This window comes from Trichomycterus rosablanca, chromosome 3 (genome assembly GCF_030014385.1).
Source record: "Trichomycterus rosablanca isolate fTriRos1 chromosome 3, fTriRos1.hap1, whole genome shotgun sequence".
Taxonomy (NCBI): Eukaryota; Metazoa; Chordata; class Actinopteri; order Siluriformes; family Trichomycteridae; genus Trichomycterus; species Trichomycterus rosablanca.
In genome coordinates, this window is record NC_085990.1 from 9899535 (window position 1) to 9916389 (window position 16855).

A 16855-nucleotide genomic window follows, 5' to 3' on the forward strand; every position below is an offset into this window, starting at 1 on the left:
CAAAAACTAGAAAATAATTTTATGATTCAAATGTCATGGCAGCATCTATCAAACAGGAAAATGTGTGCAAATGTAAGCTCACTGACAAAAAAGACTACTTGACTGCTTAAACTACAGTGTACCTCCCTCCAAGGCTGAGTGTATTTTTGCTAAAAGTCTTCACAGGAGTGGCATATCCAATTAGCAGTCATGTGGATGTTGGCTAGAGCACTTAAAATCTGTGGACAGTCATGCAGGTTCCAATTTAAAAAATCATGCCTTCTTTCTTGCCCAAAACTGTCTTTCAGAATTAGGGGTGATTGTTCAACATCATTCATCGTTTAGCATCATCAATGTTATCTACAGTACATCTAAATTTGGGCGGCACGGTGGCTAAGTGTGTAGCACTGTCGCCTCACAACAAGAAGGTCCTGGTTCGATCCCCAGGTGGGGTGGTACGGGTCGTTTCTGTGTGGAGTTTGCATGTTCTCCCCGTGTCTGCGTAGGTTTCCTCCAGGTGCTCCGGTTTCCTCCCACAGTCCAAAGACATGCAAGTGAGGTGAACTGGAGATACTAAATTGTCCAAGACTGTTCGATATAACCTTGTGAACTGATGAACCTTGTGTAATGAGTAACTACCGTTCCTGTCATAAATGTAACCAAAGTGTAAAACATGACGTTAAAATCATAATTAATAAACAAATTTCTAAATTAATCATCTACATTGGTGTATGTATATATTTGACCCTGCCATATTTTCAAATCCATAAAGAAAATATATGTTCCAATCATTAAGTCACAGACTGAACAGAACAGTTGCAAACAACACTCATGTACCTGACAAATGTATATGGATGTTTAGCTCTAACAGTAAAGGACTGAGTTCACTGTTGTCTCATATTGTACTGAATATAGTGATTTTTTATTCCAGTGGACCCATAATGGTGAAGAACATTACAGAAAAAGAAAGTACAGAAAAACAACAAAAACAGCACCAATATTTAAATTAGGAAAAAAAATATATATAAACCATAAACATTATATTGGATTATTTACCTTTAGAGTTTATAGATTGTGTTCTATTTGCAATTTACACATAAATAAACCAGAAAGCTAGATGCTAACAACCATCAAGCAATTATATAACAGGATATGCAGGTATTTGAAATGAAAGTGGACGACGGTGACAAGTAAAAATAAAAAAGCTAAACAATAAAGAGTTAGATGATTTTAGTGTTTTAATACGTGTGTTCGTGTGCTTTTCTATTCTAATTTCGTAGTTTATTTATATAATACACAATATTCACAGCAAATATACGAGAAATAAACGGACTTTGTCGAGCGGATAAACAAATTTAAAGCGCGCCCTACTGTACTTCTATATACAAGCTTCTATACAATTTCTTGAATTTGCTGCCATCTAGTGCTCCCAAACAAACTATTCACACTGGGATTGTAATAAACTGGTAAAAAACATACAAACAAATCTAAATGATTACAATATTTAGCTTATTAAGATATATACGTTAAACTTATCAATTGTAATAATGTATGAAAATAAAACAGACTTTATAATACTTTTCTTACTTTCTATACCCTTTCTGTGTCAATACAAATACTTACAATCTTCCCATACCGTCCTAGAATTAAAAATATAAAGTTCAATTTAGAACCTGTCCATCCACGGTATTGATTTAAAATCTTAAGCGAGTAAAACAAAACATACGATAATGTGTGCGATATAAAGCAATATATTCGACTTAACAAAAAAACCCCACTGTATTTTCCACACTATGAGACACCCCTGTTGCCCTCCTTAAACAGCACATTTACATATTTTACATCTTTTTGTTTAGTGAATATGCCAAAGAATTGGTCATTTGTTGATATTGATAAATTCCAGTCTAGTCATTAGAGTGCTGTACTGAAACAAGAATAGTTGATGATAGAAAAAGCAGCTAAGCTCTCACTTCAAGTTTTAGAGCCATCAGCTATTCTTCTTCCAGTACAATATCGCTAATATCACTAAACTAGCATGTCTACTGTGTACACTGGATAAAGCACCAATTCATTACAGTGCAACACACATAGCCAATCCACTTTTCACATATTTGTGGATGATATTTTTGGATGACTGGAGAAAAACAAAGTTCCTATAAAAATCCCACACAGCCACAGAGTGAAAATTCCTACAAACGTTTTACAGACCACAGGACCCATGTTGCTGTTCTTCATCATCACTAAAGGCATCATGAATAATGTCAGCTATATTAAATTGTTATTTTTCAGTGATTAAAAGAAAGAATCACTTTTTTGGTCTTTGTCCCACTTTGCTCATTTTGTTCTGAGCAGCTTGTTTGTGTGTGTGTGTTTGAGGTGTGGCTTTGCAGGAACAATTAAGGTAGGGGCGAAATAACAAAGAATTATATATTTTTGTTTGTTCAGGCATTTAGAATAAAGGGTGTCGTGTTATACTCTAGGAAATACACTATAAAAGAACATATTCTAAATATCACAATACAAAAAAAAAAATCTTATTAAGACCATTAAATTATCTTACAAATCTTATTGTCCACAATTAAATCTTTTTTATAATATGCAAAGATTAAAATAAAATATAATTACACCAGGAAAGATGGTCTCTTTTGTACTTTTTGTCCATTTGCACTTAAAAGTGTCATTTTGGGTGAGTCTGAGGTTTTTCAAGCCACCACTGGCCTCCTCTGTATCATAATAAATGTTAGATAACGCGTGGTGCTGAGCGATCATTGGTCATGGCCTTCTTTAGCTTGACTCCTTTTCGTATGGCCAGCAGCATGGTGTCGCCCTCTTCCAGTGCGCCCTCGTACCCCTCATACATAGCTGATCTGGGTGGATTAATTGAGGCCTGGCCGCTCCATGACTGCACAGGAAGGACTGATTCATCCTCCATATACTCACCATGCTCTAACTCCAGGTAAGACTCCACCCCCATCGGGTGAGGTAGTGTGGGGGTCTTGACCGGGATGACGGGGGTTTGGATGGGAAGGGGCCCTGCACCTCTGCGCGTTGAAGGTTTGGTTGACGGGGTGCGTCGGATAGTGGCGACACCAGGGACATGTGAGTTTACAGAGGATGTATTTGGTAAAGATGGGATGCCGGCGGTGGAGGCCGGCCGTTTGGTCTGGAACATTCTGCGACAGGATTGGCTGAGGTCGCTGCTGCGTGGGACGGTGGAGGATTTATTAAAGTCCTGCTGCTCGCAGAAATACTCGTAGTCAGACACTAAAAGAGATGATTATAAGAACATGTTAGTCGAGAAAAAAATAAAATTCAAATTAAAGGTGATAAAACATGTTTTTATCAAATTGTTTTAACAATTTTATTTTATTGTTATTTTTAATGTTATTCTGTTAATAGAATCCTGATGTTCGCAGTACAACCAGCAAGTCAGACAAACAAGGGTTGCAGATACTCACTCTGAGATGGGATGGTGTCCTCAGAGCAGCAGGGTGTGGTGCTCTGGGTGCTGTAACCACTGGAGCACTGCAGCGAGTCTCTGCTGGAGTGCTGAGTGTCCAACTGCAGACCACAAGATAGAGCCAGAGCCAAGTCCTCCCGAACCTCCACATCCTCCACCTACCCACAGGCAGTATAATTCATTGTGAAATTGTCTATTTGATATTATTTCTATTTAAGATCACTGATGAATTTTCTATTAACGGACCTTCGGTGTAGTGGCAATGCTCCTGGTTCTTTGATGGTCCTCATGCATAGAGTTAACAGCCGGCTGGTGGGAGGTGTTAGAATCTGGTGCCTCCTTCGGTTCCTTCTTCTTCCTCAGTGTGTTCACCATGGGCTGATCATATGGACCCGGTTTGGCCCAGTCCTGCAGCCAGTACCACATTCAAGCATGAAGCATCATAATGACAGCATTATTAAAGTGAATTAAATTGATAAATTAAGATTTTCAGTGTAAATCAGCCAATGTGAATCTGTAAAGCTAGAGTGACTCAGTGTTAACTAGTGAATCAATAAGACTTTGTGTAATAAGTCAGTGTGACTCTTTAGGTCAGTGTGAATCAGTGTGTAATAGTAAGTCATTAAGACTTTGTGAGTGAATTGATGCGTCTCTTCAGGGTCAGTGTAAATCAGTGTTCGCCAGTGGATCATTAATATTTTAGTGTGAATCAGACAATTTGACTCTTTGAAGTCAGTTTGATTAATTAAATCAGTGTTAATTTGCATAAATTATGAAATATAATCAGGCCTATTCAAAAATGTTTACATCACTGAATCAGTTTCCATTAATGTGCGTCTGTCAGTCATTACAGCCTTTGTACAACTAGATGAATTCCAAATGGCCTCTAGAGGTCAGTATAAAGCAGTGAATCAGTGTTGCCCACTAGGGCTGACCTTGTAAAAAGTGACCAAGAGGAACAGACGATTTGATGAAGGGATAGGAACGAACGAAAAACAATGGACAAACCTTCCAGCTGGGGATTCTGGATGATGGAGGGAGCATGCCGGGGGTCAGTGTGCAGTAATGTGGATAATCGGGGAGGAGCGCCGAGCCTGGTCTAGGCCAAGACCTCAGTGTTGAGGAAGAGGAGGAGGAGGAGGAGGAAGAGGACATAGGAGAGGGAGATGGAAACTTGAAGGCCCCTCCAGATGGGTAGGCCATGTCTATTGAGCTGTAGTGGTCGTAGCCGTTTGTCAGCTGTGTAACGGACGGATGGATGAAAAAATGACAAAAACAAAAGAAAGAAAAAAACCCCCACAAATGAATAAATGAATACACAAACAAGCAACACAATCCGATCTGTAAATGAGCAAATAAAACAATGATACATTGCAAATAAAAACATAAGCGGTGCGGGTTATGAACCAAAATGAACCACTAATACAGGGACAAGTACAAAACGCCCAATGGGACATGGGTGCAGTTTATGATAGCCAATAGGAAATGATCCTGGTGAGTAGATGGCCAATCTGATATCACCTTTTCAGTGGGAGAGCTGCACTCGCTGACTGATTGACCCAGTTCGGAAGAATCTGATGAAGCAGAGCTGGCAGGAGCCTGAGGCGTGCACAGGGACAGAATGCAGATGTAGGACACACACACACACACACACACACACACACACACACACACAGTGTGAAGTATCACAGCATTCAAGAAGCAGTAAAGAAGAACAGACAAAAGAAAGGCAGACAAAGACAGAGAGAATATGAGAGAGTAAAAGTATCCAGCATATATACCTGGACAGAGGGACAAACCAATGAGAGAGAGACAGAGAGAGAGAGAGTGAGAGAGAGAGAGATGTACTAAAAGGAGAAGAAACTTCAGTAAGAAACCATGCATCTATTTACAGCTTTAAGTGGAGGCTTTTGTCCAAAGCGACCTACATTTATGACCAAACACATTCTAAGCAATTAAGTTAAGGAGTTGATGAGTCTTATTAATCAGGTACAAACTCAGTTTTAATTTTTTTAGGGATACAGAGCCACACTTGGCCACAAATTTTTTTTTTATTTATTTATTTTTTGTTATTTTATGTCTTCTGCTGCTGTGGATCCTTGATTGCGTTTTGAGGTTATATTTGCCTGCTCATGCCCCCTCCGACGAATGTGCAGTCCTTGTGGACTTCTTCTTTTACACCCGTGCTTTGGTGGATTCGCACATGAGGCTCATCCACTTTCTGCACAGGTGCCTGCACAGTCCGACTTAGTCCGGTCATTTTCCGACCCAGCAGACACTGTGGCCAATTTTTGTCTGCTGCAGGCACTGCCAATTGTGCCCGCTAGATGGCGCCCAGCCGACCGGTAGCAGAGCCACGATTCGAACAGGGGTGTTCAGAATCTCAGCGCTGTAAATTTTAACAGCGATGTGTCAAAATTACATGGCGTGAATCGTTGTCAAGGGTGCCAGTAATTCTGCCGCTGACTGTATACAATCAGAATCGGCCATTCAAGAGAAGTAAGGTATGCTACATAGCCAAAAAGTAGCCAGGTGTAGACACTTCATTACGAGCTTGGTGGGCATGCTACTAATATTAACCACTAATATTAATATGGACAAATATGGAACAAATATGGAACAACACACCACGTGTTGCCATGGTCAAAAAGAAAACCAAAATTGTCACCCAATGTTAAGTGAAAATTTGTCCAAATGGACAAATGTAATCCAAAAACCACAAACAAAAATGAATCAGGAGCTGTTTACAGTCAAGCAAGCTTTACATCTTCATGGGCTTAAAGACTGCCGTGCAGGAAAGAAGCATCTTCTTTAAAATCTATACATTAGGGTTCAATAAAGTTTGTTGCTGATCACTTGAGCAAAGGAAAAACAGAAACATGGACTTCATCAATGTTCCAGCAGCTTCTTATTCTTTTAGGTCTTCTTATCTACTAATTACAGCCAACCATCCGCACAAATCTTCTTTCAGAGTAAGGTGTCCTTACTGGGTTTGTTCTGAGACCCTATAATGTGTACAGTCAAACTGGTAATGTTGATACTGGCAAAGAGAAGTCAACATCTGTAATCAATCATAATCATTATTGAGGAATCATGGGGCCATGCCACAATGTTTAAGGAAACTTTCTATACCACAAAAATTGCTGAGGATATATTTTATGTTTGACTGCATATTTTCAGAAAAAACAACAGCAATAAATTATAAAGGAACTCAAATACGTGATTATTTATTAGTGATTTTCATTTTTCCGTCATTGAAATCCCAACTGCACAGACAGAAATTCTAGAAAAAGCTTGACTTGAGCATGACCTCTTTCTTTACTTCTTCTTTTTCAGAAAAGGATTTCCCGAAGGAATTCAGTTGGTGGCTTGAAGAAGATATAAAACGCCACATAAAACACAGCAACATTTTGCGGGTGTGAGTGGATGGAACTGCGGCCGTTTCTAAATTGAGGGGAAGAAACAAACCCACCATAATTAGAATGAGTTGGCTTTTTTGTTTAAAACCTGAGACCTCAGTTTAGCCAAAAATGCTAAAGAATAGGAAGCACTGTCTGAGTAACAGTAGTCATTTGCTTCCCATTAGCTTCAGGTCACTGTTAGCCATTTTAGCATGCTTGGCTAAGCTATGCATTTACAGCTCACCACCGTATATTGCGAAACAAAATTTCGGACCATTAACATCGTAGGAATGGTGGCAATTACCCCAACTCTCAAGAGGCCAGAAATCCTAGTGGATCATGGGAAAGTGCAGGGCAGCATGGGAGCGAAAATAAAGCAGCGGGCTAGCAGCCAGATGCTAACGGTGGGGGGAATCTCGTAAAGTCTGGCTAGCTTAAGCAGTTAAAAAGTCGCCCATGAAGAAAGGTAATGAGGTACAGAGAAAGAACCGCAGACTGTAATACACACGAGATGCGAGAACCATACCACTTCATCCCCCTCAGCTTCCGTTGTTTAACACAAGGTCATGGGGTTGTAGAGCCTCAGGGAGAAACGGTTCGGGTTCTTGTTCCCAAAAGGAGAGAAGTAGTACACTCAGTACCCTTCAAGTCCAAGAATAAAAAGAAACCCTGAAATCAACTGTTGCTGGAACCAGAAATGACAAATATTAAGTGGACACCCCTCCAACCAGCTCTTAATTATTGAATTCGGGTGTTTCAGCCGCACCAGTCGCTAACAGGTGTATATAATCTATTGCATAAAATAAATGAAATGCAGAAAGGCCATTTTCTGTTCCAGAATAATCTGTGCTTAAAGTGAGGTGCACAGAGCCCTGACCTCAACCCAAACAGAACCAATTTTAGTGAATTGAGATGTCCATTGGGAGCTAGACATTAGTGCCCAACATCACGAACGCTTACATACACACCATTATAAAGCATGTGGTTTTAAAATAGGATGTTAAACAAGCTCATAGGAGGTGGCCACATACTTTTGGCCATACATTGCATACAGCGGGTTTCATCAACTTTTGTTTTTGTTATTCAATATACTTCCAGTGCATAGCAGAATTTAGAGAATTAGAAGAAAGAACATCCATGCTGTGGTTCAATTCTGGTTCATTTATCTCAGCAGATTGTCTTAGATTACCCAGTGTTACATGTATGTCTGTTTAAAATGCAGCTATTTCAAATTTTGTCATAGTAAACCATCATACCCATATTTTATAATCATACCCATATTTCATGATTATACCCATATTTGATGATCATACCAGACCCCTACAGGAAACCAGACTGATATTTTTCTATTCAGTATTCTTATAAGGTATTCAATCCTATTTTTTTACTATTGGGCCCTTGAGCAAGGCCTTAACCCTCTTAGCTCCAGGGGTGCCATACAATGGCTGACCCTGAGCTCTGACCCCAGCTTCCACACAAACTGGGATATGCATAAAAAGAATGTCATTGTACACATGCATATGTACAGTGTATCACAAAAGTGAGTACACCCCTCACATTTCTGCAAATATTTTATTATATCTTTTCATGGGACAACACTATAGAACTAAAACTTGGATATAACTTAGAGTAGTCAGTGTACAACTTGTATAGCAGTGTAGATTTACTGTCTTCTGAAAATAACTCAACACACAGCCATTAATGTCTAAATGGCTGGCAACATAAGTGAGTACACCCCACAGTGAACATGTCCAAATTGTGCCCAAAGTGTCAATATTTTGTGTGACCAACATTATTATCCAGCACTGCCTTAACCCTCCTGGGCATGGAATTCACCAGAGCTGCACAGGTTGCTACTGGAATCCTCTTCCACTCCTCCATGATGACATCACGGAGCTGGTGGATGTTAGACACCTTGAACTCCTCCACCTTCCACTTGAGGATGCGCCACAGGTGCTCAATTGGGTTTAGTCCATCACCTTTACCTTCAGCTTCCTCAGCAAGGCAGTTGTCATCTTGGAGGTTGTGTTTGGGGTCGTTATCCTGTTGGAAAACTGCCATGAGGCCCAGTTTTCGAAGGGAGGGGATCATGCTCTGTTTCAGAATGTCACAGTACATGTTGGAATTCATGTTTCCCTCAATGAACTGCAGCTCCCCAGTGCCAGCAACACTCATGCAGCCCAAGACCATGATGCTACCACCACCATGCTTGACTGTAGGCAAGATACAGTTGTCTTGGTACTTCTCACCAGGGCGCCGCCACACATGCTGGACACCATCTGAGCCAAACAAGTTTATCTTGGTCTCGTCAGACCACAGGGCATTCCAGTAATCCATGTTCTTGGACTGCTTGTCTTCAGCAAACTGTTTGCGGGCTTTCTTGTGCGTCAGCTTCCTTCTGGGATGACGACCATGCAGACCGAGTTGATGCAGTGTGCGGCGTATGGTCTGAGCACTGACAGGCTGACCTCCCACGTCTTCAACCTCTGCAGCAATGCTGGCAGCACTCATGTGTTTATTTTTTAAAGCCAACCTCTGGATATGACGCCGAACACGTGGACTCAACTTCTTTGGTCGACCCTGGCGAAGCCTGTTCCAAGTGGAACCTGTCCTGGAAAACCACTGTATGACCTTGGCCACCATGCTGTAGCTCAGTTTCAGGGTGTTAGCAATCTTCTAATAGCCCAGGCCATTTTTGTGGAGAGCAACAATTCTATTTCTCACATCCTCAGAGAGTTCTTTGCCATGAGGTGCCATGTTGAATATCCAGTGGCCAGTATGAGAGAATTGTACCCAAAACACCAAATTTAACAGCCCTGCTCCCCATTTACACCTGGGACCTTGACACATGACACCAGGGAGGGACAACGACACATTTGGGCACAATTTGGACATGTTCACTGTGGGGTGTACTCACTTATGTTGCCAGCTATTTAGACATTAATGGCTGTGTGTTGAGTTATTTTCAGAAGACAGTAAATCTACACTGCTATACAAGTTGTACACTGACTACTCTAAGTTATATCCAAGTTTCATGTCTATAGTGTTGTCCCATGAAAAGATATAATGAAATATTTGCAGAAATGTGAGGGGTGTACTCACTTTTGTGATACACTGTATATATGACTAAAGGCATTTCATCCGCCCTAAATATTTTTCTCCCTCCTCATACAATATCCTAGAGCAGCTGATCATGCTTGGAGGAAACCATGTGTCAAATCTCCAGTTTCGTAATGTATGTAGATCCACGGCCGTGATTGAATGAAACAGCACACTCACCTGAGAGGGGGGGTCGGACGGCATGGGCGAAGGCGACTTGGACTGGAAGGCATCGTGCGAGACGAATCCCGAGTCCTGTGAGGAGGCGCTGGGGAGGCGAGCGGGGACCTGCTGCGGCACGCCAGCACTGCGGTAGCGATAGAGCGGGGAGGACGAATGAGAAAGCGAGCCACTCGAGCGTGAATCGCTGCTGTTCACGCTGTTCAAACTGCTGTTTAAGTACACAGAACAGGAAAGGGCGGAGCATGGACAGGAAGACAGAAAGCGGGACAAAACAGAGGGAAGACGGGGAATCATTAGCACTCCACACAACTCATGCAGATGTGAAAAAAACAACATGGTCCTTGTTTCTGGAATGAATTCAAAACTTGACCGTTTCATGCCTTTTTAAGCCCTACATAAAAAATATACAAATATTTTTAATATTGCACCACACTGATGTGGAAGAAGACTGCGGTTCCATGGAATAGGTGTAGTCTGTAAGCCCATTGTGATGTAAAGCTTGCTTGACTGTGGACAGTGTCTTCTAATTCATGGCGTTTTTTTGGTGACTCTTAGATACAGTACTACTGACCATCCATTAAATTTTGTTCGCGAGCGCCCAGGTGGCGCAGTGGGATTTTTACTGATAGCAAACCAGCGCCGAGATTCTGAACTCCTCGGTTCAAAACTCGGCGTTGCCACCAGTTCGTGGGCCGCCATCTAGCGGGCATAATTGGGGACATGCTTTTAAAAATTAGACAAACTTCTAATTTTTTAAAATCATGTGTTTTAGCCGCAACAATGGCCAACACATGTAATAAATCAAATACATAAAGTAAATAGAATGCTTCTAACTTTGCAGAAACAGTTTAGGGAAGGCCCTTTCTTGTTCCTAGCAAGGACTATAAAGATATGAAGAAAAGCTCAGTTTATAAAGAAACTCCAGTGGCCTGCACTCAACCCCACTGAACAGCTTGGAAATGAACTGGAACATCAGTTGATGCTTTTTTGACCAACATCAGAACCCATTCATGCAAATGCTGCAATTTCTTTGACTGAATGGGCACAAATTCCCACAGACATACTTTAAAGTCCTGTAAGAAGCCTTCTCAAAAGAGTGGCTGTTGTTCTAGCTGAAACAATTAACACCATTTGTTTTTGGAATGAGATGTCCAGTAAGCTCAGGGTCAGGTGTCCAAATACTTTTAGCTATATAGTGTAAAATTTATGAATGTTTTTTTCTTAAGGAAAATACACACCAGAGTATGCAAACTTCTGACTACAACCACGTGCATAAAGTTTGCATTTTTTAATCCACACTAGAGACATTTAAAACCCCAGTGAGGCTAAATATTCCAGATCATCTCACTGATCTAATACATGATAATTACTTGCTGTCCTGATTGATATTTTTAGCTGATGTGCTAAAATCAGAGCTCTTTGCTCAGGAGGCCACTAAAGGACAGAATAAAAGAATTAACAGGATGTAAAACAAGACAAAAAAGGAGGAAACTGGGGCACCTGGGTAGCACTGCAGTGTAGTGCTTGCTCACCACCACAAAGACACAAGTAACAAATGTAAGTTTCAGTGGTGCCTCTTTGGACACAATTGGCCGTGTCTAGAGGAGGGAAGGCTGGATGGAAAAACAAAGCTAGTGGCAAGGAGTATGCAACAGTGACTCCTACTGTCTGGCTTGGGCGCTGGCATGAGTGGTGGAGGAATACACAGAGCATAGCGTGTATTCCTCAGACAGTACGATGGGGGAATGTTGGTCATGCTTGAGGACTGCTCACTCAGATGCACACAGACAACATTCACATGAAGTACCAGCATTTTGAATTCAACTGTTAGCACCGACAATCAACAGAACACAGTTATGCATGCGTCTCACCTGCACATGCTGGACTTCCTGGATATTGTGGTGCTCGGAGAGGAGGGAGGAGTTTGGAAGGACCAGTTGTAGTCGGAACCCTTCAGGTCATGTAGGACCTGTAGATCGCACGCACGCACACACACGTACTGACATTTTAAGGTGTGTTCCAAGAAACTGTGTACTAGTCTAGACAAGTACTGTGATGCTTAGAACCAACCAAACCAGAATAATTACATGGTAAAGTGTTTAAACAGAACTGGTAAATTGGTGCTTTCAATATAAGACAGTGACTAAATGTTTTGACAGTGACTAAACTTTTGTTTGTAAAAGTTTGGGGAAGGCCTTTTCCTGTTCCATCATGACCAGTTAGACACAAAGCAAGGTCAATTATAGTGGAGGAACTCCAGTGGCTTGCACAGAGCCTTGAACTATACCCCAATGAAAGTCGCTGAGATGAATTGGAATGTCGATTGTGAGTAAGGCCTCCTGACTACACAAATGCTTTCTTAACTGGATAGGTTCAAAGCATTTCTAAAAGAGTGGAGGGTGTTAAAGCCTAAAAGGGATGGTGAGTTCATATTAATGTCCATGTTTTTCAAATGGGGTGTTCGACAGGCTTATGATCAAGTGTCCACATACTTTTGGCCATATAGTGAACCACAACTTTAAATACAGTATGTATCTATGCAATACAATGACTATTACATAGACAACAGCATCGTGCTTGAATGGTACATTAGTCAGTCCATCCAATACACCAGTCCATCCCCGAGGAGACAAGGGTTTGAGATTGGGGTTTGCCACTGGGTTTGACCCACGCTGGATGGGTCGTCATCATCTTGCTGCTGCAACAGTGACTCCAAATGTCTGGCTCGCACTGGCATGAGTGGTGGAGGAATACAGAGAGCAAAGCGTGTTCCTTTCTACATGATAAAACTCTCTGTAGGAATCTTCTTCTCTTAGGTCTCAGATGGAAAGTCATGTAGTGGTCAGTGCTAGTACTTTGGACCAGAGTACAAGTCCACATGGAATTTTGGACATTCAGGTCTCACTCTGAGATGAGGGTGGCAAAGAAGGCCACGTCATCTTTAAAACTTCTGTTTTGTAAATTTATAATTGATGCAGCATTTCCATCATCGTCTGAGGAAAACGAACAGAAAGAGAATCGTCACGTCTGAGCTGCGACTGTCATCGCCTCGGCTTATCTGTCACTAAACTTTAGGCGACCGTGTCAAAATCTGACAGCTAGTCAAAACAATGTGCAGGGGGACAGATGAGTCATTGACAATCCTGTTCTTCCACTTACATGAGGACACGCTGAACTGATAAAACTAGCACTGAGGAGGAAATGATGAGGCATATCCGCTCCAGTGCCATCTGCCCGTACACTAAGCAACATCTCATGTACTTAATGGAAAGAGCCGAAATAACCTCACAATGATTTTCTGGATTTTAGAGCTTTAGAATTACACAGAGAGAACATTTTAAGGATGTAGCAGTTCCTCACTACGAGGGTATACTGTCATTAGCAATCTTGCTGATTTCCTGAGGCGGTATAGCCCACCTCAAGCACTTTGTTAAGTCTAGGCAGGGATTGTACTAGTTCTTATGTTCACTTCAAAGTAAGCGTGTAGATGATGTTTGTTTTATGGAGTTTCTCTAAACCAAGCTTTTCTTCAGGTTCTTATACTGTACCTGTACCTTATACTTATACTGTACTTTGTGCACAGCGGCTTAAGTCATAGTGGAACAGAAAGAGGCCTTCTCTAAACTGTTGCTGCAAAGTTGGAAGCACCTAATTTTCTTCATATAATTAATGTATTATACCTGTTACCCATTTTTGTGGCTAACACACATGAAATGAAGGCAGCAGAGTGATTCTATGAGGCTATGTGGCTGAATTGAAATGATTTAGGGTCTAAGTGGGCAACAGACAGACCTGTTCGCTGGCAGGTGGCAGTTTGTGAGGGTCCAGGGTCAAAGCTTTGAGGTCGTCTGCAATGGTCTGCAGATGGACGATCTCTCCCAGCATGGACATTTCCTCATCCTGAGACACAGAGAGACAAACAATGTGTTAAAGCTAGATTTAAGAACCAGTAATGTTTATCGTTTGATGTATTTATTTACTATGATTACATTTTATTATAATATTTTTATTTGGATAAACCAGAGCGTGCTTCCATTTGTACATAAAAGCTGATGCGCATTAAACCTAATGATGCTTGATTAAATTTGACAATGATTCATGCAATCAGTGCCAGTCATTTTAAATTACTGAAACTGTTTTGGTGCATGCTGTTCCTTGTAATCATCAAAACAACTCATCTAGGTACTTTGGCCCTGTTTTGTTAAAGATTAAAACTAAGCAGATATAACTCATTCAGATTTTTGGCATATAGCAGAAGCTTTTATCCAAAGCGATGTACAATTATGACTGAATACAATTAGAGAAATTGCAGGTTAAGACCCTTGCACAAGAGCCCAACTGTTGCAACCTAGCAGTGGTGTGGCTTAAACCGGCAACCTTACTTACGGTACTAGTCCAGAACCTTAACTGCTAAGCTACCAGTTCCTTTTTCTCCAACCTAGTCATATTCAGTTACCCAGATATATCAGTTCTTACTGCTGCCCTACCCGACTCCTACCCTGACCAAGCAGGGCCATACCTAACGCCCCCTCTGACGTGTGTAATAGTCAACCTCTTCTTTTCACCTGCTAAAGGCAGGTTTACACAAGGACGGTATTGGGTATGAAGAGTCACGCCCTGATCTCAATTATTCACCATCTCTGTGCAGTGCCTGTGCAGCAATGATGAATCCCTTCAGCCCGCCCACTCTCAGACACAGCCGATGTCTGTGTGGACGCCTGGCTGTCCAACAGCAGAGCGTTACCTGAGCACTTTGTTCCAGCCTTTTTTAGGAGTAACAGTGCAGCATTTGTTTTTACTAAATGAAGACATTTCTTCTAATACTACAGTACAGTCTGTACTTTATACCATACAAATATTTTACTGTATTGTTCTCCTCATTTGTGAGACATGGCATCATACCTAACTGATTGTATGTGCTGATGTTTACATGCGGACATTTTTTACAAGTGATTTCCAAACTGGATCCCAAGATGCATGTGATACATTGTGTGTAACTAAACCAATTAGGTGTACTTATTAGACACACTATTTGCTAAAGCATATGCAATTTGTATTGTTACAAACAAGCCCTATTATCATTATTATTATCATTATTGCTACTTACCACTACTGGTCTGAGCATAGAGACGAAGGAGCAGAATCGAGCTCGTTCCTCAATCAGCACTTTTCTGACCGCCTGCTTCTCGGTCTCCTCCAGCAGCAGATATTTATCTGTTACGTCCTGAACAGCACTGTCCAGCTGAGGCTGAATGTCTCCTCTCCCTGCAGGACAGATAACAAATACTTCATCAGTTCTAAACAACTACTGACTTTTATCTCAACCAAAATGTATTATTTCTTCAGTTAAATCCCACTGTGTATTCTTGTTGAATAAAGACTATTAATCAACCTTCCAATTAACAGCCTTGAGTCAGAATGATAGCACTGCCACTATCAACATGTTTAGCCATGTGGTTTTGTTTTTAAAACATACTTTGTTTAGACAATATAAAAGTAAATAGTTATTTATTAGATGACAATAGTAGAAAAAATCCTAAAGGATAATATCTGGTCATCAGCCTGTGATCTGAGACTTAAGCGCAAATGGCAATTATGCCACAAGACAAACAAATCAAAGCACAATAGCATTTCAGACTCCAAATTAAGGTTTTTAAAGTGGCTTAATACTTAAACCCCATTAAGATGCTGTAATGGGACCTTAATTATCCAGACCATGTTTCAAAGTCCTACAAAGTGGCTGAATTATAGCAGCTTTGCTAAACAGTGGTCGTTGTTTTTTAACTAGTTACTAAGTTCAGGGGGTTGATTACTTTTTGACCTGGGCTTTACAGGCAGATGAAAGAAACAAAAGGTCAATTTAAAAACTGTTTCATCTTTCCTCATGTTCTCTTTATCTTTTGTATTTACACCTAAAATCATTCAATTTGCCAAATAGTCAAAAACAGAGGAAGCCTGGAGGGGGCAAATACTTTTTTTCACAACACTGAACATTTGCAGTAGTATTTAACCAGTCTCACTGATTGCTGTAACATCTGTCCTACAGTAGTGGACTCTCATTTTTGGAACTTAGCAGATGCATTCCCGCCTTTGAAACTATTGCAAACACAATAGTGAATTTCACACATTGCTGTTACTTTCCTGATCAGCAGGACAGATTTTTTTTGCCCTTGTGAACATGTTTTTTGACCTCAGGGTCAACATGGTGTAAGTGTGTGATTGTGTGAAACGTAAAGCGTCCATTGAGCACGTCTGCAGAAAATAATCTCTTAAGAACGGACTGAAGGCATGTAAGGAAGGCTTTGTGGAATAGGTGCAGCCATTCTTTTGGGAGCCCTCAGCACAACCCCACTCTCCACACCATCCAGACCCTCCGCGACTATGACCGGGATAAAGCAGTTGATGAAAATGAAATGAAACTATGTGAGATTTAAAAATAGCTTGTCCAATTATATATGACACACCGTGCAATACCATGTGTGCTCAGTATTAGATTATATAATCAGATTCTTTAATGACAGAGCTGTAAATGACACTGTCACGTCACGTCATCATGAAAATGCACCGGCATAAAGGTGGCTACCTGGCTTTGCTCCTGTAATTGAGCTAAAATTAGACTCTAAGTACCACTAAAATAGGGGCATAATTCCAGTTTGACACGTCTGTCTTAAAATTTGTTTGGTGTAAACTAGCCGTTAAAGGTGGTACCTGGAGTTTGTAGTTTAATCAGAGG

General features: G+C 41.0%; 1 protein-coding gene across 3 annotated transcripts in view; it reads right to left on the reverse strand.

Moving 5' to 3' along the window:
- Window positions 1–889: 889 nt before the first annotated feature.
- LOC134310890 (protein MTSS 1-like) overlaps window positions 890–16855 on the reverse strand; it is a 67237-nt gene continuing 51271 nt past the window's right edge. The window contains exons 7-15 of one of the 3 annotated variants that reach the window (XM_062992618.1): window positions 15230–15387; window positions 13915–14022; window positions 11994–12091; window positions 10120–10327; window positions 4961–5038; window positions 4448–4678; window positions 3686–3847; window positions 3438–3597; window positions 890–3243 (exon numbers count right to left, since the gene is read on the reverse strand). In XM_062992618.1, coding sequence (XP_062848688.1) covers window positions 2720–3243; window positions 3438–3597; window positions 3686–3847; window positions 4448–4678; window positions 4961–5038; window positions 10120–10327; window positions 11994–12091; window positions 13915–14022; window positions 15230–15387 — 1727 coding nt within the window. In that variant the 3' untranslated portion in view covers window positions 890–2719. Of the gene's footprint in view, window positions 3244–3437; window positions 3598–3685; window positions 3848–4447; window positions 4679–4960; window positions 5039–10119; window positions 10331–11993; window positions 12092–13914; window positions 14023–15229; window positions 15388–16855 lie in introns of all 3 variants that reach the window. The other 2 variants (XM_062992617.1, XM_062992619.1) reach the window with 2 other exon arrangements.